The 22,699-nt window shown below is 44.4% G+C and overlaps 2 protein-coding genes across 2 annotated transcripts; both read right to left on the minus strand.

Moving 5' to 3' along the window:
• Positions 1-15,927: 15,927 nt before the first annotated feature.
• Positions 15,928-16,866, minus strand: LOC109576684 (olfactory receptor 10C1). Its single transcript, XM_070777694.1, has one exon. The coding sequence runs from the start codon at positions 16,864-16,866 to the stop codon at positions 15,928-15,930; it is 939 nt and encodes a 312-aa protein (XP_070633795.1).
• Positions 16,867-21,508: 4,642 nt separating this feature from the next.
• Positions 21,509-22,468, minus strand: LOC139178834 (olfactory receptor 6N2-like). The gene has a single exon (XM_070777624.1). It carries the CDS (start codon positions 22,466-22,468, stop codon positions 21,509-21,511), a length of 960 nt encoding a protein of 319 aa, XP_070633725.1.
• Positions 22,469-22,699: the final 231 nt, after the last annotated feature.

Raw genomic sequence — 22,699 nt, forward strand, 5'->3', positions numbered from 1 at the left:
ATCCACGCAAGCCTTACCAGTGCCCGCTGCGGGGCAAGGGCGTCAGCCACCCCTCCAAAAGGAGCCGCCAACAGCGCATCCCCAGCGAGAAGAAGCTTTTCCAGTGTCCACAGCTCAATGAGAGCCTGAGCTGGAACTCAGATCCGACTTGCCACTGCTGCAGGCACCGCGGGGAGGCTCCTTTAAGCTGCGCGCCGTCCGCGGAGCGCTTTGGCCTCAAATCTTTAGAGTTGCTGAGGACACGGGACACCAGCAGTGCACGCACGCCGCTGAGCTGCCCTGCCCGCAGTGCACCCGCAGCTTTGGCCGCATCTCGTCATGCTCGCGCACCAGCGAATCCACAGGGGCCAGCAGCCCTACCGCGGCAGTGAGTTTCGACAAGTGCTTCCACCTTGGCCAAGACCCGGCACCGGCGCATCCACGGTGGCAAGAGACCCCACAAGTGCGCGGATTGTACCAAGTGTTTCAGCCACCGCGCCAACCTCATTCCGCACAGGCGGGTCCCCGCCGGCGGGAAGCCCGGCAAGACAAGTGGCGGGGTGGCACGGAGCTCGCACCTCATCCCGTACCTGTGGCTAGGGATGGCTAAGACCAGGGCTTCAGCAGATGGTCGCGCACCACAGGGTCCATATGCGCAAGAAACCCTAAGGCTGCGCGGCCGACCGGGGTTGGGGGGCGGGGTGGGGGCGGCAGGAGCTTCAGTCCTAAAACCAACCTCATCACATCCAGAAGCTGCAAGCCTTTGGCCTCCTTATGGGAACAATGGACACACTGGAAAAGACCCTGATGCTGGGGAAGGATTGAAGGCAGGAGGAGAAGGGATGATAGAGGATGTGATGGTTGGATGGCAGCACCGACTCAACAGACATGAGTTTGAGCAAGCTCTGGGAGATTTTGAAGGACAGGGAAGCCTGGCGTGCTGCAGTGATGGGGTCGCAAGGAGTCAGACACTTCTGAACTACTGAACAGCAACAACCAGGGTTTTGCCTTTTCTCAGAGCTAAGAATTAAAGAGCCTCTTGAGGAAAGTGAAAGAAGACAGTGAAAATGTTGGCTTAAAACTCAACATTCAGAAAGCTAAAATCATGGCATCTGGTCCCATCACTTTGTTGTAGCCACGAGTTCCGGGAAACAAACTCACTCAGAAGGACAATGCAGATAGTGGAGTGCAGATTATTACACGGGCAGGCCCAAGGCAGAGTCTCCTCTTAGCCAAGGATCCTGACCAGTTTTTGTGAAAACCTTATATACCCTAAGTGTACATGCACAAACCCACCTCCCCAAATTCCCTGAAACTAGTCTGAACAAAGGAAAAAGAAAGATACAATCAAAGTTAACCCATGATTCATATGCCTTAAGGCTAGGTAGTGCTGTGAAAGTGCTGCACTCAATATGCCACCAAATTTGGAAAACTCAGCAGTGGCCACAGGACTGGAAAAGGTCAGTTTTCATTTCAATCCCAAAGAAAGGCAATGCCAAAGAATGCTCAAACTACCGCACAATTGCACTCATCTCACACGCTAGTAAAGTAATGCTCAAAATTCTCCAAGCCAGGCTTCAGCAATATGTAAACCGTGAACTTCCAGATGTTCAAGCTGGTTTTAGAAAAGGCAGAGGAACCAGAGATCAAATTGCCAACATCCACTGGATCATGGAAAAAGCAAGAGAGTTCCAGAAAAACATCTATTTCTACTTTATTGACTATACCAAAGCCTTTGACTGTGTGGTTCTCAACAAACTGTGGAAAATTCTGAAAGAGATGGGAATACCAGACCACCTGACCTGCCTCTTGAGAAACGTATATGCAGGTCAGGAAGCAACAGTTAGAACTGGACATGGAACAACAGACTGCTTCCAAATGGGAAAAGGAGTATGTCAAGGCTGTATATTGTCACCCTGTTTATTTAACTTATATGCAGAGTACATCATGAGAAACAAGCTGGAATCAAGATTGCCAGGAGAAATATCAAGAACCTCAGATATGCAGATGACACCACCCTTATGGCAGAAAGTGAAGAGGAACTCAAAAGCCTCTTGATGAAAGTGAAAGTGGAGAGTGAAAAAGTTGGCTTAAAGCCCAACATTCAGAAAATGAAGATCATGGCATCTGGTCCCATCACTTCATGGGAAATAGATGGGGAAACAGTGGAAACAGTGTCAGACTTTATTTTTTTAGGCTCCAAAATCACTGCAGATGGTGACTGCAGCCATGAAATTAAAAGATGCTTACTCCTTGTAAGGAAAGTCATGACCAACCTAGATAGCATATTCAAAAGCAGAGACATTACTTAGCCAACAAAGGTCTGTCTAGTCAAGGCTATGGTTTTTCCAGTGGTCATGTATGGATGTGAGAGTTGGACTGTGAAGAAAGCTGAGCACAGAAGAATTGATGCTTTTGAACTGTGGTGTTGGAGAAGACTCTTGAGAGTCCCTTGGACTGCAAGGAGATCCAATCAGTCCATTCTAAGGGAGATCAGTCCTGGGTGTTCATTGGAAGGACTGATGCTAAAGCTGAAACTCCAATACTTTGGCCACCTCATGCGAAGAGTTGACTCATTGGAAAAGACTCTGATGCTGGGAGGGATTGGGGGCAGGAGGAGAAGGGGATGACAGAAGATGAGATGACTGGATGGCATCACTGACTCGATGGACGTGAGTTTGGGTGAACTCCGGGAGTTGGTGATGGACAGGGAGTCCTGGCGTGCTGCAATTCATGGGGTCACAAAGAGTCGACACGACTGAGAGACTGAACTGAACTGAAGGCTAGGTAGTTAACAGTGGAGAATTATCAATAGGCCTGTGGTCATACCCCAATAAGCATAATAGAATGTATGATTATATTTGGTTACCCAGATAATTAGGGTATTCTTTTAGGCTACAGAGAGCCCTGGGGCTCTTTCTTCTGGGGGTCTGGTTTTCCAGTTGGTGTGTCGTTTACATAGATACTGGGCATATAGCTCAAAGTCCACAGTCCGCCCAAGATGGAGTCCTGCTTTCAAGATAGAGCCTGTTCTGTTTCCTCCTTCAACTTCATGGCAAATAGGTGGGAAAACAATGGAAACAGTGAGAGAGTTTGTTTTTTGGGGGGCTCCAAAATCACTGCAAGTTGGTGACTGCAGCCATGAAATTAAAAGATGCTTGCTCCTTGGAAGAAAAGCTATGACCAACCTAGACAGCATATTAAAAAGCAGAGACATTACTTTGCCAACAAAGGTCCGTCTAGTCAAGGCTATGGTTTTTCCAGTAGTCATGTATGGATGTGAGAGTTAAACTATAAAGAAAGCTGAGCACCAAAGAACTGATGCTTTTGAACTGTGGTGTTGGAGAAGATTCTTGAGAGTCCCTTAGACTGAAGGAGCTCCAACTAGTCCATCCTAAAGGAAATAAGTTCTGAATATTCATTGGAAGACCTGATGCTGAAGCTGAAGCTATAATACTTTGGCCACCTGTTATGAAGAACTGACTCATTGGAAAAGACCCTGATGCTGGGAAAGATTGAAGGCTGGAGGAGAAGGGAATGACAGAGGATGAAATGGTTGGATGGCATCACTGACCTGATGGACATGAATTTGAGTAGGCTCTGGGAGTTGGTGATGGACAGGGAAGACTGGCGTGCTGCAGTCCATGGGGTTGCAAAGAGTCAGACATGACTGAGTAACTATAAACTGAACTGAGTGGCCTTCAGGCAAATATCTGGGGTTGATGGTTACTAAGTAGGGTTTCTAAGCAGGCCTCGGTCCTTCCTGCCTCTTCAGTGTCTTCCATGCCCCTATCCAGAAGTGTAAGAAATGCTAGAGAGCATCAGACAGCTAATCCCTGGGTCCTCAGGGAATGATCTTGGAGCAGAAGGTACAGGGCAGGTGGTAGGTGCTCAGGTTAAATCTGTTTGTAGAGTTTTTTTTAATCTAACTTACATCATCTTATTTTCTAAGGTTTTTATTCTCACTTGTTGGAGCCCCTAGTCTATCTCATGGGAGAAGATAAAGAGGGAGGAGCAGGTGGCCCCCTTTTGAAGAGGTCCCCTGAAATATTTTCACCTCCTAAATGACCTGAGCCCTGCAGCCCAAGTGTCCTCATTTGTACCACCCCATGGTCATCTTGCTCCTCCTCCCTCACCCAAATCTTTGGTTTTCAGAGTTCTGAATTTTGGTGTTACAGGGTTGTGTTGTTTTCTTTGAAATTGTACTCTGCTTCACTGGTGTAACTTCCTGCCTGTGTTGCATTAGGGCAGGATGTGGTGGGAGTCTGTGTAACTAGCAATTAAAAAAGCCAAACAAGCAACACTTTTTTGTGTTTCCACAGAACTCAAAACAGGGGGTAGAAGTTAAACACAGGGGACATGGTGGTGGAGAGTTAGCGGCCTGGTTTCCTCTCAGCACTTGATGTTTTCTGGTTGAAGAGGTGTCAGAGTTGATACGGTGAGGGTAGCAATACCATTCTTTGCTCAGTCCTCTAACCGAAAATCAGACGTTATGGAGCTGGAAATTATCACCAAATTCCACTGGATGCACTTCCTGGAGGTTGGTACTTCCTATATGTTTCCTTGTGCACCGACTTTTCCCTTCAATCAGCTGTCGTTTTGCTGGAAGAAAATTATTTTTAAGCTTGTGGTTGGTGGAAGCCAGCACTTCTCTTTCTACATGAATTATATGACTAGCCACACTTTCCTGTGCAGTCTTGGCAACTGGTTTAAAAATACTTTGATTTTGACTTTCTAATTTTCCTCAACGTTCCTGGAGCCTATCAAGTTCTGGGAAGAGGCCTTTCCCTATGTCGTTGCATACTATACACTTTAGGTCAAAATATCAGGAGTTCCAAGGAATAGCAAGGAGACATACAAAGAAATAGAGGAAAACAATAGAATGAGAGAGACTAGAGCTCTCTTCAAAAAGATTAGAGATACCAAGGGACATTTCATGCAAGTTCAGTTCAGCTCAGTTCAGTCGCTCAGTTGTGGCCAACTCTTTGCAACCCCATGAATCGCAGCACGCCAGGCCTCCCTGTCCATCACCAACTCCTGGAGTTCACTCAACTCATGTCCATTGAGTCGGTGATGCCATCCAGTCATCTCATCCTCTGTCATCCCTTTCTCCTCCTGCCAATCCCTCCCAGCATCAGAGTCTTTTCCAATGAGTCAACTCTTCACATGAGGTGGCCAAAGTACTGGAGTTTCAGCTTTAGCATCAGTCCTTCCAATGAACACCCAGGACTGATCTCCTTTAGAATGGACTGGTTGGATCTCCTTGCAGTCCAAGGGACTCTCAAGAGTCTTCTCCAACACCACAGTTCAAAAGCATCAATTCTTTGGTGCTCAGCTTCCTTCACAGTCCAACTCTCACATCCATACATGACCACTGGAAAAACCATAGCCTTGACTAGACGGACCTTTGTTGGCTAAGTAATGTCTCTGCTTTTAAATATACTGTCTAGGTTGGTCATAACTTTCCTTCCAAAAAGTAAGTGTCTTTTAATTTCATGGCTGTAGTCACCATCTGCAGTGATTTTGGAGCCTAAAAAAATAAAGTCTGACACTGTTTCCACTGTTTCCCCATCTATTTCCCATGAAGTGATGGGACCGGATACCATGATCTTTGTTTTCTGAATGTTGAGCTTTAAGTCAACTTTTTCATTCTCCTCTTTCACTTTCATCAAGAGGCTTTTGAGTTCCTCTTCACATTCTGCCATAAGGGTGGTGCCGTCTGCATATCTGAGGTTCTTGATATTTCTCCCGGCAATCTTGATTCTAGCTTGTGTTTCTTCCAGTCCAGCATTTCTCATGATGTACTCTGCATATAAGTTAAATAAGCAGGGTGACAATATACAGCCTTGACATACTCCTTTTCCTATTTGGAACCAGTCTGTTGTTCCATGTCCAATTCTACTGTTGCTTCCTGACCTGCATATAGGTTTCTCAAGAGGCAGGTCAGGTGGTCTGGTATTCCCATCTCTTTCAGAATTTTCCACAGTTTGTTGTGATCCACACAGTCAAAGGCTTTGGCATAGTCAATAAAACAGAAATAGATGTTTTTCTGGAACTCTCCTGCTTTTTCCATGATCCAGTAGATGTTGGCAATTTGATCTCTGGTTCCTCTGCCTTTTCTAAAACCAGCTTGAACATCTGGAAGTTCACGATTCATGTATTGCTGAAGCCTGGCTTGGAGAATTTTAAGCATTACTTTACTAGTGTGTGCTGCTGCTGCTGCCACTAAGTCGCTTCAGTCATGTCCTACTCTGTGGGACCCCATGGACTGCAGCCCACCAGGCTTCTCTGGCCATGGGATTCTCCAGGCAAGAACACTGGAGTGGGTTGCCATTTCCTTCTCCAATGCATGAAAGTGGAAAGTGAAAGTGAAGTTGCTCATCCGTGTCTGACTCTAAAGGACCCCATGGACTGCAGCCTACCAGGCTCTTCCATCCATGGGATTTTCCAGGCAACAGTACTGGAGTGGGGTGCCATTGCCTTCTCCCTACTAGTGTGTGAGATGAGTGCAATTGTGTGGTAGTTTGAGCATTCTTCAGCATTGCCTTTCTTTGGGATTGGAATGAAAACTGACCTTTTCCAGTCCTGTGGCCACTGCTGAGTTTTCCAAATTTGCTGGCATATTGAGTGCAGCACTTTCACAGCATCATCTTTCAGGATTTGGAACAGCTCAACTGGAATTCAATCATCTGTACTAGCTTTGTTCGTAGTGATGCTTTCTAAGGCCCACTTGACTTCACATTTCAGGATGTCTGGCTCTAGGTGAGTGATCACACCATCGTGATTATCTTGGTCATGAAGATCTTTTTTGTACAGCTCTTCTGTGCATTCTTGCCACCTCTTCTTAGTATCTTCTGCTTCTGTTAGGTCCATAGCATTTCTGTCCTTTATGGAGCCCATGAAATGTTCCCTTGGTATCTCTAATTTTCTTGATGAGGTCTCTAGTCTTTCCTATTCTGTTGTTTTCCTCTATTTCTTTGCATTGATTGCTGAGGAAGGCGTTCTTATCGCTCCTTGCTATTCTTTGGAACTCTGCATTCAGATGCTTATATCTTTCCTTTTTTCCTTTGCTTTTCACTTCTCTTCTTTTCACAGCTATTTGTAAGGCCTCCTCATATATCCATTTTGCTTTTTAATTTTTCTTTTCTATGGGGATGGTCTTGATCTCTGTCTCCTGTACAAGGTCACGAACCTCTGTCCATAGTTCATCAGGCACTTTATCTATCAGATCTAGTCCCTTAAATCTATTTCTCACTTCCACTGTATAATCATAAGAGATATGATTTAGGTCATACCTGAATGGTCTAGTGGTTTTCCTTACTTTCTTCAATTTCAGTCTGAATTTGGCAATAAGGAGTTCATGATCTGAGCCACAGTCAGCTCCCAGTCTTATTTTTGCTGACTGTATAGAGCTTCTCCATCTTTGGCTGCAGAGAATGTAATCAGTCTGATTTTGGTGTTGACCATCTGGTGATATCCATGTGTAGAGTCTTCTCTTGTGTTGTTGGAAGAGGGTGTTTGCAATGACCAGTGCGTTCTCTTGGCAAAACTCTATTAGCCTTTGCCCTGCTTCATTCTGTACTCCAAGGCCAAATTTGCCTGTTACCTCAGGTGTTCACTGACCTAGAGCCAGACATCCTGGAATGTGAAGTTAAGTGGGCCTTAGAAAGCATCACTACGAACAAAGCTAGTGGAGGTGATGGAATTCCAGTTGAGCTATTCCAAATCCTGAAAGATGATGCTGTGAAAGTGCTGCACTCAATATGCCACCAAATTTTGAAAACTCAGCAGTGGCCACAGGACTGGAAAAGGTCAATTTTCATTCCAATCCCAAAGAAAGGCAATGCCAAAGAATGCTCAAACTACTGCACAATTGCACTCATCTCACACGCTAGTAAAGTAATGCTCAAAATTCTCCAAGCCAGGCTTCAGCAATATGTGAACCATGAACTTCCAGATGCTCAAGCTGGATTTAGAAAAGGCAGAGGAACCAGAGATCAAATTGCCAGCATCCACTGGATCATGGAAAAAGCAAGAGAGTTCCAGGAAAGCATCTATTTCTGTTTTATTGACTATGCCAAAGTCTTTGACTGTGTGGATCACAATAAACTGTGGAAAATTCTGAAAGAGATGGGAATACCAGACCACCTGATCTGCCTCTTGAGAAATTTGTATGCAGATCTTGAAGCAACAGCTAGAACTGGACATGGAACAACAGACTGGTTCCAAATAGGAAAAGGAGTATGTCAAGGCTGTATATTGTCACCCTGCTTATTTAACTTATATGCAGAGTACATCATGAGAAACGCTGGACTGGAAGAAGCACAAGCTGGAATCAAGATTGCCAGGAGAAATATCAATAACCTCAGATATGCAGATGACACCACCCTTATGGCAGAAAGTGAAGAGGAACTCAAAAGCCTCTTGATGAAAGTGAAAGTGGAGAGTGAAAAAGTTGGCTTAAAGCCCAACATTCAGAAAATGAAGATCATGGCATCTGGTCCCATCACTTCATGGGAAATAGATGGGCAAACAGTGGAAACAGTGTCAGACTTTATTTTTCTGGGCTCCAAAATCACTGCAGATGGTGACTACAGCCATGAAATTAAAAGACGCTTACTCCTTGGAAGGAAAGTTATGAGCAACCTAGATAGCATATTCAAAAGCAGAGACATTACTTAGCCAACAAAGGTTCGTCTAGTCAAGGCTATGGGTTTTCCTGTGGTCATGTATGGATGTGAGAGTTGGACTGTGAAGAAGGCTGAGCACCGAAGAATTGATGCTTTTGAACTGTGGTGTTGGAGAAGACTCTTGAAAGTCCCTTGGACTGCAAGGAGATCCAACCAGTCCATTCTGAAGGAGATCAGCCCTGGGATTTCTTTGGAAGGAATGATGCTAAAGCTGAAACTCCAGTCCTTTGGCCACCTCATGTGAAGAGTTGACTCATTGGAAAAGACTCTGATGCTGGGAGGGATTGGGGGCAAGAGGAGAAGGGGATGACAGAGGATGAGATGGCTGGATGGCATCACTGACTCGATGGACATGAGTCTCTGTGAACTCCAGGAGTTGGTGATGGACAGGGAGGCCTGGCATGCTGTGATTCATGGGGTCTCAAAGAGTCGGACATGACTGAGCAACTGATCTGATCTCAGGTATTTCTTGACTTCCTACTTTTGCCTTCCAGTCCCCTATAATGAAAAGGATTTCTTTTTTGGGTGTTAGTTCTAAAAGGTCTTGTAGGTCTTCATAGAGCCATTCAACTTCAGCTTCTTCAGCGTTACTGGTTGGGGCATAGGCTTGGATTACTGTGATAGTGAATGGTTTACCTTGGAAACGAACAGAGATCATTCTGTCATTTTTGAGATTGCATCCAAGTACTGCATTTCAGACTCTTTTGTTGACCATGATGGCTACTCCATTTGTCCTAAGGGATTCCTGCCCACAGTAGTAGATATAATGGTCATCTGAGTTAAATTCACCCATTCCAGTCCATTTTAGTTCGCTGATTCCTAGAATGTCGACATTCACTCTTGCCATCTTTTGTTTGACCACTTCCAATTTGTCTTGATTCATGGACCTGACATTCCAGGTTCCTAAGCAATATTGCTCTTTACAGCATCGGCCTTGCTTCTATCAGCAGACACATCCACAGTCGGGTATTGTTTTTGCTTTGGCTCCATCCCTTCATTCTTTCTGGAGTTATTTCTCCACTGATCTCCAGTAGCATATTGGGCACCTACCGACCCAGGGAGTTCCTCTTTCAGTATCCTATCATTGCCTTTTCATACTATTCATGGGGTTCTCAAGGAAGAATACTGAAGTGGTTTGCCATTCCTTTCTCCAGTGGACCACATTCTGTCAGACCTCTCCACCATGATCTGCCCATTTTGGGTGGCCCTACACGGCATGGCTTAGTTTCATTGGGTTAGACAAGGCTGTGGTCCGTGTGATTAGATTGGCTAGTTTTCTATGATTATGGTTTCAGTGTGTCTGCCCTCTGATGCCCTCTTGCAACACCTACTGTCTTACTTGGGTTTCCCTTACCTTGGATGTGGGGTATATTTTCATGGCTGCTCCAGCAAGTGCAGCTGCTGCTCCTTACCTTGGATGAGGGGTATCTCCTCACGGCCACCCCTCCTGACCTTGAATGTGGAGCAGCTCCTCTCGGCCCTCCTGCTAGGCACAATAAAGGACAGATACGGTATGGACCTAACAGATGCAGAAGATTTTAAGAAGAGGTGGCAACAATACATAGAAGAACTATATAAAAATGATCTTCATGACCCAGATAACTGTGATGGTGTGATCACTCACCTAGAGCCAGACATCCTGGAGTGCAAAGTCAAATGGGCCTTAGGAAGCATCGGTATGAATAAAGCTAGTGGACGTGATGGAATTCCAGCTGAGCTATTTCAAATACTAAAAGATGATGCTATGAAAGTGCCGCACTCAATATGCCAGCAAATTTAGAAAACTCCGTAGTGGCCACAGGACTGGAAAAGGTATTTTCATTCCAAATCCAAAGAAAGGCAATGCTGAGGAATATTCTAACTACCACACAATTGCACTCATTTCACATCCTAGGAAGGTCATGCTCAAAATCCTTCAAGCTAGACTTCAACAGTATGTGAAGCAAGAACTTCCAGAAGTACAAGATGGATTTAGCAAAGGCAGAGGAACCAGAGATCAATTTGTCAACATCCACTGGATCATAGAAAAAGCAAAAGAATTCCAGAAAAATCTGCCTCTGCTTCATTGACTATGACAAAGCCTTTGGCTGTATGGATCACAACAAACTGTGGAAAGTTGTTAAAGAGATGGGAACACTAGACTACCTTACCTGCCTCATGTGAAACCTGTATACAAGTCAAGAAGCAACTGTTAGAACTGCACATGGAACAACGGACTGGTTCAAAATTGGGAAAGGAGTATGTCAAGGGTGTATACTGTCACCCTGCTTATTTAACTTATATGCAGAGCACATCATGGGAAATGCTGGACTGGATGAAGCACAAGCTGGAATCAAGATTGCCGGGAGAAATATCAATAACCTCAGATATGCAGATGATACCACCCTAATGGCAGAAAGGAAAGAGGAATTAAAGAGCCTTTTAATGAAGGTGAAAGAGGAGAGTGAAAAGCTGGCTTAAAACTCAACATTCAAAAAAAGAAGATCATGACATCCGGTCCCATCACTTCATGGCAAATAGATGGGGAAACAATGGAAACAGTGACAGACTCTTTTCTTGGGCTTCAAATCACAACCGACGATGGCTGTAGTCATGAAATTAAAAGACACTTGCTCCTTGGAAGAAAAGCTACAACCGATCTAGACAGCATATTAAAAATCAGAGAGAGTACTTTGCCAACAAAGGTCCATATAGTCAAAGCTATGGTTTTTTAGTAGTTATGTACAGATGTGAAAACTGGACAATAAAAAATACTGAGCACTGAAGAATTGATGCCTTTGAACTGTGGCGCTGAAGAAGATTCTTGAGAGTCCCTTGGACTGGAAGGGGATCAAACCAGCGAATCCTAAAGGAAATCAATCTTGAATATTCATTGGAAGGACTGATGCTGAAGCTGAAACTCCCAATACTTTGGCCACCTGATATGAAGAGCCAACTCATTGGAAAAGACCCTGATGCTGGGAAAGACTGAAGGCAAGAGAAGGGGATGACAGAGGATGAGATGGTTGGATGGTATCATCGACTTAATGGACATGAGTTGAACAAACTCTGGCAAATAGTGGAAGACAGAAGCCTGGTGTGCTGCCCTCCATGGGGACTCTGCCTGTTGGCAGAGTCAGACTGAGCGACTGAACTTCAGGATGTCAGGATTGGTATGCCACCCTGTGGTCATAATAGAGAACTGAATCATCTCCAGAATTCTGGAGAGCAAGACCTGATCCTGAAATACTGTAGCAAGTATCCCTTGAGCTAAGGTCTAGGATACTAATTTTAGTCTTTAAGATGGATTTTACCCACAGAATTCCTGATTCAGTAGGTCTGGGGAGGCCCCTGAGAATTTTACATTTCTATGTTCCTGAGAGATGTCGTTCCTTCTGGTTAGGAGACTGCATTTTAAGAATCTCTGTCCTAGTTTAGTTAAAAGCCAGTAGTATAGAGCTCTCAGCTCCATCACTGCACGTTCCCACCCAAATCCAAACCAAGGGTAATCAGGGTGTTCCCGTCTGTACAGTCTGTATTGAAGAGATGGAGATTGTAATCTGTACCAGTCCCTGACCACAAGGGGGCGCGTTATAAAATAGTCTGTTGTCTCATTAGTTCATCTGGAAAAGCTCAGAGAAGTGCAAGGAAATGAGAGAGCCCAGATGAAGTCTGGCTTACCCAGGAGAAGCCCTACGATTGACCAGGGCACACTGGGACATGGACAAAATCGAACTTGGCCACCTTTTCAGACTCTTCCTTTTATTTTATTTACTTAACATTTTGGCTGGGGGACATGTGGAATCTTAGTTCCCTGACCAGGAATGGAATCCGTACCCCCTTGCAGTGGATGTACAGAGTCTTAACCACTGAACCACCAGGGAAGTTCCCCGGCCCTTTGTTTTTGTTTGGCCTCTCTATATGTCTAGGTTTCATGTTCTGAGGTGTCTTGCTCTTAGAACTCTACATTAACCTGTGAATGAAAAATGATCACGTTTTCAGAAATTCCTGAAGTAAAAATTGCCTGTGATTCAAAGGGAAGGGCTTTTATGAGTCTTTAAAAGTGGGCTTCAGGCACCTTCTCAGGCAGCTGTGTTACTATTTTTAGTGCATGTGTCTGGTGTGCAAATCCACCACGATGTTGGGACTGCTTCCTAATAATACCGTAGATGCTGATGAGACTTCCCCTCTTTGGGAGATCTCATCCAGACACAGGGCTATGGCCTGTGTGAGACAGTAACCTCAGATGACATTTTCTTGGTGAGATCCTGGCTGTCTAGATACAGCTCCCAGATATGATGAGCATCCATCAGAAAGATGGGGCAGAAGCCACATTGGATTTGGGGAGCAGATTCGGATTTGTCAGTAGATTCCTTAACCTTGGGTGAGGGTGTACATCGGCCACCCAGAGATCTCTCTGATAACTGGCTCCTCCCTGTATATTTTCCTTCTTTCCTGATGACCATATGCTTGTCTGCTCTCTGCTAGAAATCCCCATGTGAATAAACAGAAATGTGAATTCTCTTATATCTGGGGTCATAGCTCAGAATTTAGAAACTTGCTGTCTATTTTGAGTGGTATTTGCCAGGCAACCAAGCGGACAGCTTGTATTGGTCAAGATTCAAGCTTCCCTGGTGGCTCAGATGGTTAAAGAGTCTGCCTGCAATGCAGGAGACCCAGATTCGATCCCTGGGTCAGAAGATCCCCTAGAGAAGGTAATGACTACCCACTCCAGTATTCTTGCCTGAAGAACCATGGACAGAGGAGCCTGGTGAGGAGCCATGGAGTAGCAAAGAATTGGACACAACTGAGTGACTAACACATATACAATGTAGTTCAAGATCCCTTAGCAGCAATGGTGGGGAGGGAGCATTTACCAGATTTTTTTTTTGGTTCTTTATCCAAGAATTAGCCACAAGAAGCAGAAAGTCCTCAGGGAAATTGACATGAAATAGTGGAGCTTGAACCTGACATAGAGCTCATTTGAGTCAGCCCTTTTCCTTTCAGCCCTCCTCTCTGCTATCTTTTCTATGCTCATGACCCTAGATCTTGTTCTAGAAAAACTTTAACAAGCTTTACATATTATCCACAAAGTAAGGGTGAGGTAGAGAGAACAAAGAAAATGGCAGAATAGAAAAACTAAGGTGATGTCAGATATCAGGTGAATATTTCAAAAGTGCACTGTGAGGGAATGTACATTTCCTGGAGATGGCTTACAAATTTGGCTTTAAGTTTACTGGTTGTCATGCAAGCAGGGAAAAGTGATTAATTAGTTTCTTAAAAAGTTAAACACTTTCCGTATGATCCAGCTATTCCACACCTAAATACTAACTGAAGAGAGATAAAAGCAGACAAAGACTTGTACATAGTGTTCAGAGCAGCTTTATTTGTAATAACCAGAAACTGAAAACAACCCAAATTTCCACCAATAGGTTAATGGATAAATATTTTGTCATATGTTTGTATAATGGAATAACACAGCAATAAAAAGAAATGAGCTGTTGATTCACACAACATAGATGACTTTCAAATTAATTGTGCTGAATGAAAGAAGTCATAAAAGAGTACATACTTTGTGATTCCATTTATATAAAACTCTAGAAAAGGCAAAATAATCTATAGCCACGGAAAGCTGATCAGAGGTTTGGGAATGAGCAATGTGTGGAGGGGTAGAAGGGAGAAATTGAAACAGGACATGAGAAAACTTTTGAAGGGCTTGAATTCTTTCATATCATGCATATGGGAATGGTTTCACAAGTATGTGTGTGTGTGTGTGTGTGTGTGTGTGCTCAGTCATGTCCATGAACTACACTATGGAATTCTCCAGGCTTCAATACTGGAGTGGGTAGCCTTTCCCTTTTCCAAGAGATCTTCCCAACCCAGGGATTGAACCCAGGTCTCCCACATTGTAGGTGGATTCTTTATCAACTGAGCTGCCAGGGAAGCCCAGATTCATGGGAGTCAGCATTATTTCCTCAACCAGCTAGCAAGCACCATCTGGGCAAAATCACCACCCTATATTTCTCTGGTATTCACCACAGTGCCAAGCACAGCAGTGGGCATACGGAAGACCTTCAGTAAATGCTTGTAAAACTGAATAAAATATTGCCTATAAGAAAACGAGTATGGATTGGATTTTTAATAATGACTGAGTATTTGCCCCCGAGACATGGTTTCTGATGGTCTCAGCTCATTTCATTTTTTTGTTCTGTGTGTCTCTGACTCTTCTGTACTTTGCCATCATATCTGCTCTATAGTGGCCTGGTTGTCTTTATGTCTGTGATGGGTGTGGAGTCTCTTCCTCCACTCCTTTGAATCTTGGTGCAGGAGGTCACTGACACTCCAAGAAGATCCTTCTCTCTCCCAGCAAAGGTGCCCAATGTGCAATGGATATTATCCTCTGTACAGATCTGTCTGACTCTCTAATAAAACCATTTATGGAGACACTATTTTGTGTGAGACATTGAATTTGGCTATTTAACAAGTCTATAAATCCTCAACAAACCCAAAGAAATACTCTATTATTATGCAAATTTTATGGATAAATAGATTAAGGCTCAGAGTGATGATATAGTTCTCCTGTTATCACACAGGTAATCACTTGGAAAAATTATGATCTTGAATTACAGACATTATAATCTATTCTCTTAACCACTCCCGGAGTGGGTAGCTATTTCTTCTCCAGGTGATCTTCCCAACCCATGAATGGAACCCAGGTCTTCTGCATTGCAGACGGATTCTTTATCAGCTGAGCCCCCAGGGAAGTCCGATTCTCATAAGAACTTACCTTTATTGAAACTTTTTTCATTGCTCTCACTTCTTAAGGGCTTTCCTTTCTACCTGGTGATAGATTTACTTAGGTATAATTATGTGTGAAAAGTACTAAGGAGCAGGACCACTCAGAGAATAAATGCCTTACCTTAGAATGTACAAATGTCAAATAACTTCAAGGATCATTACTCTGGTTGGAAATTTTATTACCTTCATTGGTGAGGATGACAATTTGTAACATTTTCCCAATTGTCAACTTGCTCTGTTTGTAGAGTTAATCCTCCATCCTAAATATTTCCTGTTTCTTAGGAGAAGGCAGAATAGTGTTTGCGTGCTTGTGCGTGCGTGGGTTGCTGAAGTTGGAGGAGGCGTTTGACTCCAGCAGTTCTTTAAGGTAACATTTTCTTTTTGACAAGCTGCCCTCTCCCAAGAACCACGCCTCTTCTCCCTTTGATCTTTGGTGATTTGGGGCTGACTGGAAATGGGGGTCATCATCAGCAACCCTTTGTCAAATCCCTGCAGGCCCTATTTTCTGGATGGTTCTCTTTAGGGCAGCCTTGACATCAGCATTCCGGAGGCTGTAGATGATGGGATTGAGGATGGGGGTGACTACAGCATAGAAGAGGGAGACAAGAGGGTCACTGGCGGGATCATAGCTGGCCTTAGGCCGGATGTAGATAAAGATGGCGGTGCCATAGAAAAGGGACACCACCACCAGGTGGGAGGAGCAGGTGGAGAAGGCTTTGAGGCGGCCAGCAGCAGACGGGATCCGGAAGATAGTAGCCAGGACACGCCCATAGGAACCCAGGATGAGGCCAAAGGGACAGAGGATGAGGAGAGCAGCGGCCAGGATAATCTGCAGTTCGTTGAGAGAGGTGTTCCCGCATACCAGCTGCAGGACAGCCTGGATCTCACAGAGGAAGTGTGGGATGGCCTTGGGGCCACAGAAGGGCAAGGAGAAGACAAAGGAGGTGTGGCCCAGGCCCACCAGTGCCCCACAGGCCCACGCTGACCCAGCTAGACACAGGCACGTCCGTTGGCTCAGCAGCAGTGGGTAGCGAAGGGGTTGGCATATGGCGGCGTAGCGGTCATAGGCCATGGCTGCCAGGAGGCAACACTCCGTGGCACCAAAAAGGAGAAAGAAGAACATCTGGAGAGCACAACCAGAGCGAGGGATGTGGCGCTGACCGGTGAGGAGGTGGTGAAGCAGCAGGGGGACCGTGACAGACGTGTAGCCGATCTCCAGGGTTGAGAGGTTTCGAAGGAAGAAGTACATGGGGGTCCGGAGGGCAGCGTCAGCAGAGACCAGCAGCACGATGAGGAGGTTGCCAGCCACGGTGAGCAGGTAGACGGTGAGAAAGAAGGAGAAGAGTAAGCCCTGGAGGTCGGCCAGGCGGGAGAAACCGACAAGAATGAATTCGGTCACCACGGAGGTGTTTGTAGACATCCTGCTCAAATCCCTTCTGATGAAGGACGAAAGAAATGGCGAGGGAAAGTTGCAATTATGGAATTGTGAGGTGGGCAAAGATGGCGTCTTGTTGGGACTTCTCTGTCGGTCAGGTGGTTAAGACTGCTCCTTCCAGTGCAGGGGATGCGGGTTCCATGCCTGGTAGGGGAACTAAGATCTCACGTGACACAGGGTCTGGCCAACAATTAAAAAGAAATAAACCCTGTTTCAAAATTTGAAATTTTAAAAAAGATGACCTCTTCTTGTATCTGAGCAAAGCATTGGAACTTCTGTCTTTTAGACTTTCATGGCCTTTGAGGCAGCACAGCCTTGAGTCCATATTAGACTCTTGCTGGCTCTTGGAACCCTGGGTGAATAGTGCGGCTCTGTGCCTAACTCCCTCACCTGACTTGTCCCTGGTGGTGCCCGCCTTTCATAACAACACACTGAATTCTGTTTTCAGTTACTCCAGGGATGAGGGCTGGATCATTCTAGCCTCCTTTTTACTCTTTTCTCCCTTGCTCATCCTTCCCACAGTGCTGGGGACAGAATTTTCCCTCCCAGCAGATATTTCCCTCCTCAAAGTTAGATGTGTTCCATGTTCAGGGAGGGCATGAAAAATCCCAATTTAGTCGGAATTTTCTCTGTGTTTTTTCCTTTTTGAGTCCTTCTATTTTGTCTTTTACTTTCCTTCTTTCACATGTTTCCTTTTTCCATGCCTCTCAATTTGTCTCCCCTCTCACACAATTTACGTATAGTTCCCCACCCCCCGCCCCCCAACTTCAACTCTTTCTTCAGTTACCAGATCCACTCAACCTTTCTCTATTTTTTTTCTCAGTTTCCTATCTAATGGCAATGAGATAAATTTCATGGTTTTCAAAGGGGAGAGAAGAAATTGGAAAGATTCTCTCTCTTATAGGCAGTTAAACTGTTAATTATCCAAAGGAGTGAGAATCGCTCTAGTTTTTAAAGATACTCAGGAAGGAGATGACAAGGTCCTTCCTGGTTGCTTATTTTTGCATTTTACAGCCCTCAAACCTCATCTCTATTTATCTTAATATGTATGCAAAAACCCAAGCCACACGTGTAAACTTCACAGATCCACACACTAACATAGTACATTTCTAAACACAAGCACAGAAAAATAGTCCAATATCCTCAGATGCTAGAGTCAGCTAAGGTCACAAATAAATCATGTATTGTATATACACACAAATATCACTACAAATAACAATGAATGTGAAAATACATTTAACCTAGGAATATAAATACACCCAGATATATAATAGAAGCACACATCTAAATTCTTTGCAAACGTAAAACCATATTCAGGAACATCTATTAAAAATACAAGCTCACACACTGGTGTCCTTTTGCAGTTCGAGAGTCCTTGGTTCATTCCACCTTAGTGGCTCTTTCAGTGTTTTTCAGGAGATGCTATCAGAATTCTTTCTTTTTATTTGAAGAAACAGCCAGTGATAAAGGCAGATGGTCTTTGATGACTTGCTTATTTTCTCCTTTCTCTACACAGTGGATCCCTCCCGAGGAAGGTACTGTTCAATTTGGTGTCTCTTTCATGTCTCTGAGGACCTGAGTCTCCAAGCATATTTGACTTTCCAAAGGGAAGTGCTCTTCACACAACCAATTAATGTGTTATTTTAAAGTCTGTTTCTTAGGTTGCAGAAATTGTAGGGTGACCTGTCAAGAGCATATCAGAGAAAATGTCCAGGGCTATTGTTTTTCGTAGCTCTCCCATAATATCAAAAAACTAACCCAATTAAAAAATGGGCAGATGAATTGAAGAGACATTTTTTCCAAAGAGGAAATGCAGATGGCCATCAGGCACATAAAAAGATGCTTAATATTGCTAATTATCAGGGAAATGCAAACCTGAAACACAATGACCTATCACCTCACATCTATTGGAATGACTGTAATCAAAAAGAACACAAACAGCAAATGTTGGTGAGGATATGGAGAAAGAGAACCCTTGTACACTGAGGTGAGAATGTAACTGGTGCAGCCACTATGGAAAACAGTACAGAGGTTTCTCAAAAAACTACAAATAGAACTATGACCCAGCAGTTCCACTCCTGGGTATATATCCAAACCAAACCAAACCAAACCAAACTGAATCAAAACACTAAAAAGATACATGCACCCATGATCATAGCAGCATTATTTACAATTGTCAAGAAATGGAGGAAACCTAAGTGTCCATCAACAGATAAATGGATATAGATGTAGTACACACACACACACACACACACACAGGAATATTACTCAGCCAAAAAAGGGATGAAATAATGCCATTTGCAGCAACATGGATGGACCCTAGAGATTATCATACTAAGTAAGCCAGACAAAGACAAATATTATATAATATTGCTTATATGTGGAATTTAAAAAATGATACAAATGAATATCTATACAAAACAGAAATACACTCACAGACATAGAAAACAGACTTATGGCTACCAAAGGGGAAAGGAGGGGAGGGAAAATTAGGAGTTTGCTATTAACATATACACACTATTGTATGTAAAATAGATAACCTACAAAGAATCTATTGTATAGCACAAGGAACTGTACTCACTATTTTGTAATAACCTTTAAGGGAAAAGAATCTGAAAAAGACTGTATATATATATCTATATATCTATATATGAATCATTTTACTGTGCACCTGAAACTAACATAACATTTTAAATCAATTAAACTTCAATAAAAAAGAAAATAACAGGCAAACTTTATTTGGGGTGCCATAACGGAGAAGGCAATGGCACCCCACTCCAGTATTCTTGCCTGGAGAATCCCATGAATGGAGGAGCCTGGTAGGCTGCAGTCCATGGGGTCGTTAAGAGTCAGACACGACTGAGCGACTTCACTTTCACTTTTCACTTTTCATGCATTGGAGAAGGAAATAGCAACCCACTCTAGTGTTCTTGCCTGGAGAATCCCAGGGACGGGAAGCCTGGTGGGCTGCCGTCTGTGGGTCACACAGAGTTGGACACGACTGAAGCGACTTAGCAGCAGCAGCAGCAACAAAGTATCACAGATGGGATGGATTAAATAAAAAGATTCATTATCTCACAGACTCCACAGGAGTCTGGAGATCCAAGTGTTGGCAAGGTTAGTTTCTTGAGTCTACTCTCATTGCTTATAGAAGGCTGTCTTCTCCTATGTATTAAGACACTGGTTTTCCCTCTGTATATCTGTGTCCTGGTTGCCTCTTCTTAAAAGGATATTAGTAGTCATATTGGATTAGGCCCCATTCCAGGTAACTCATTTATCCTTAATCATCTCTTTAAAGATGCTGTCTCCAGATACAGCCTCATTCTGAGGCATTGGTCATTAGGGTTTCAACATATGAATTTTTCTGGGGGTGAGAGAGGTGGTCACACACAGTCCAGCGCATAACAGCACTACAAGGAAAGAAAACTACATGCCAATCTAATCTAATAAACCAGCACTTGTTCACTGCTTTCAGTTCAGTCACTCAGCCGTGTCTGACTCTTTGCGACCCCATGGACTGCAGTACACCAGGCTTCCCTGTCCATCACCAACTCCTGGAGCCTACTCAAACTCATGTCCCTCGCGTCAGTGATGCCACCCAACCATCTCATCCTCTGTTGTCCCCTTCTCCTCCCGCCTTCAATCTTTCCCAGCATTAGGGTCTTTTCCAATGAGTCGGTTCTTCATATCAGGTGGCCAAAGTATTGGAGTTTCAGCTTCAATATCAGTACTTTCAATGAATATTCAGGACTGATTTCCTTTAGGATGGACTGGTTGGATCTCTTTGCAGTCCAAGGGACTCTCAAGAGTCTTCTCCAACACCACAGTTCAAAAGCATCAATTCTTCGGCTTTGCATCATTTCTTCATTCACTGCTTTGCATGTTATTAAGTCTACTGAACATCAGAACTTCTCTCTGAGAGAACTGAAAAGGATTTTATGTTCTTTGGTTACCTGCCTGATAGCAAGTGAAGGAGCTGGATGTCCAACCCAGATGTACAGACTACAAACCACGTGCGATTTCCCAGCACTTTATATGAACATGAGAGTATTCACTCCTCTGGAGAAGCTGAGCAATGGAAAGAATAGGCAAAAATGGACATGCTGGGTGGCAGGAGGAGCAACTGTTTCACTTAAAATGTGCCACAGATAACTCCCCAGAGCAAATATATAGATTTAATGACTGGACTTCCCTGGGTGGGAGTCTGCCTACCAATGCAGGGACACTTGCTCAATCCCTATTCTGGGAAGATTCCTCATGCTTGGGGCAACTAAAGTGGGTGTGGCAGAACTACTGAGCCTGAGCTCTAGAGCCTGCGAGCAACTACTGAGCCCATGCACTGCAACCACTGAAGCTCCTGCGCCTAGAGCCTGTGCTCCAGAACAAGAGAAGCCACTGCCATGAGAAGCCAGTGCACTGGCAAGAGCAAGCCCTACTTGTTGCAACTAGAGAAAGGCTGCACAAAGCAATGAAAACAGTGGAACCAAAAATTAAAAAAATAAATAAATAAAAAGCTAAGCTTAATGATTAAAAAAGTTACCTTGCACAGGTAAAATTCAATGACTAGGAGTTATTTTCTGCTGGATACCCCACCAGCTTTGCTCTCTCTGCTTTTCCTGTGGCTCCATCACTTTGTTTCCCCGCTTGAGTGGTAGACCTTTTTCATCCGGGACACCAAGACTTTCAGAGCTTCCTTGACATCCTTGTTACGGAGTGTATAGATGAGAGGATTGAGAAGGGGAGTGATGACTGAGTAGAAAATAGCCACAATCTTGTTGATACTTGACTCATACCTAACAGCAGGGCGGACATACATGAATATGAGAGTGCCAAAGTAGATGGTGACCACGGAAAGATGCGCTGTGCATGTGGAAAAGGCCTTGTGCTGAGCAGCAGCTGAGGCCATGGCTAGAATTGTGGCCAGGATGTGGGCATAGGAAGCCATGGTGAAGACCAGGGCCCCTAGGATAATGACAGTGCTAAAAGCATAGCCCACGGCTTGGATGGCGTATGTGTCTGTGCAAGAAAGGCGGAAAATCTGGTCAGCGTCACAGAAGAAGTGGTTGATCTGGTTGGGGGTGCAGAAGGAGATCTGTGTAAGGAGGAATGAAGGGAACATGGGGCAGAGGAATCCCACACACCAGCAGACGCCAGCCAGGGTACCACACGTTTGAGGGCTGAGCAGAAGTGGGTAGTGGAGTGGTCGGCAGATGGCTGCATAGCGGTCATAGGCCATGGTAGTGAGAAAGAAGAGTTCTGTGGCAGCCAAAGAGAAGAAGAAGTAGTACTGGGTGATGCAGCTGGGAACTGAGATGACCCCTTGGGAACTGAGAAAGTTGGCCAGCATTTTGGGCACGGTGACTGTGGTGTACCAGAGCTCTACCAAGGAGAGGTTGCAGATAAAGAAGTACATGGGAGTGTGGAGGCGTCCGTCCAGGGCCACAATGAGCACAATGAGCCCATTGCCCACCAGGGATAAGAGGTAGACCAGGAGAAAGAGGGAGAAGAAGAGCAGCTGCAGAAGTGGAGAGTTGGAAAATCTCATGAAGATAAATTGAGTGACCAAGGTGCGGTTGGCTCTTTCCATTCAGCTTGGTGGGTCAACTGGGCATGGAGGAGACATATAAAGATCTTGAGATGTCTTAAGTTACATGGTTTCCTCTCCAGCTTTATTACACCATCTGGACTCCACACACTCCCAGTATTCCTTTTAATTCACCCTTTGACTGCCTCAGAGCTTCTCCAAAGCAGAGAGCACTCTACTTCTTCAAAAGTAGGGTTACTAAATATTCAAGACACTCTCTCTTTCTCCTCATTG

The sequence above is a fragment of the Bos indicus genome, chromosome 23 (genome assembly GCF_029378745.1).
Source record: "Bos indicus isolate NIAB-ARS_2022 breed Sahiwal x Tharparkar chromosome 23, NIAB-ARS_B.indTharparkar_mat_pri_1.0, whole genome shotgun sequence".
NCBI lineage: Eukaryota > Metazoa > Chordata > Mammalia > Artiodactyla > Bovidae > Bos > Bos indicus.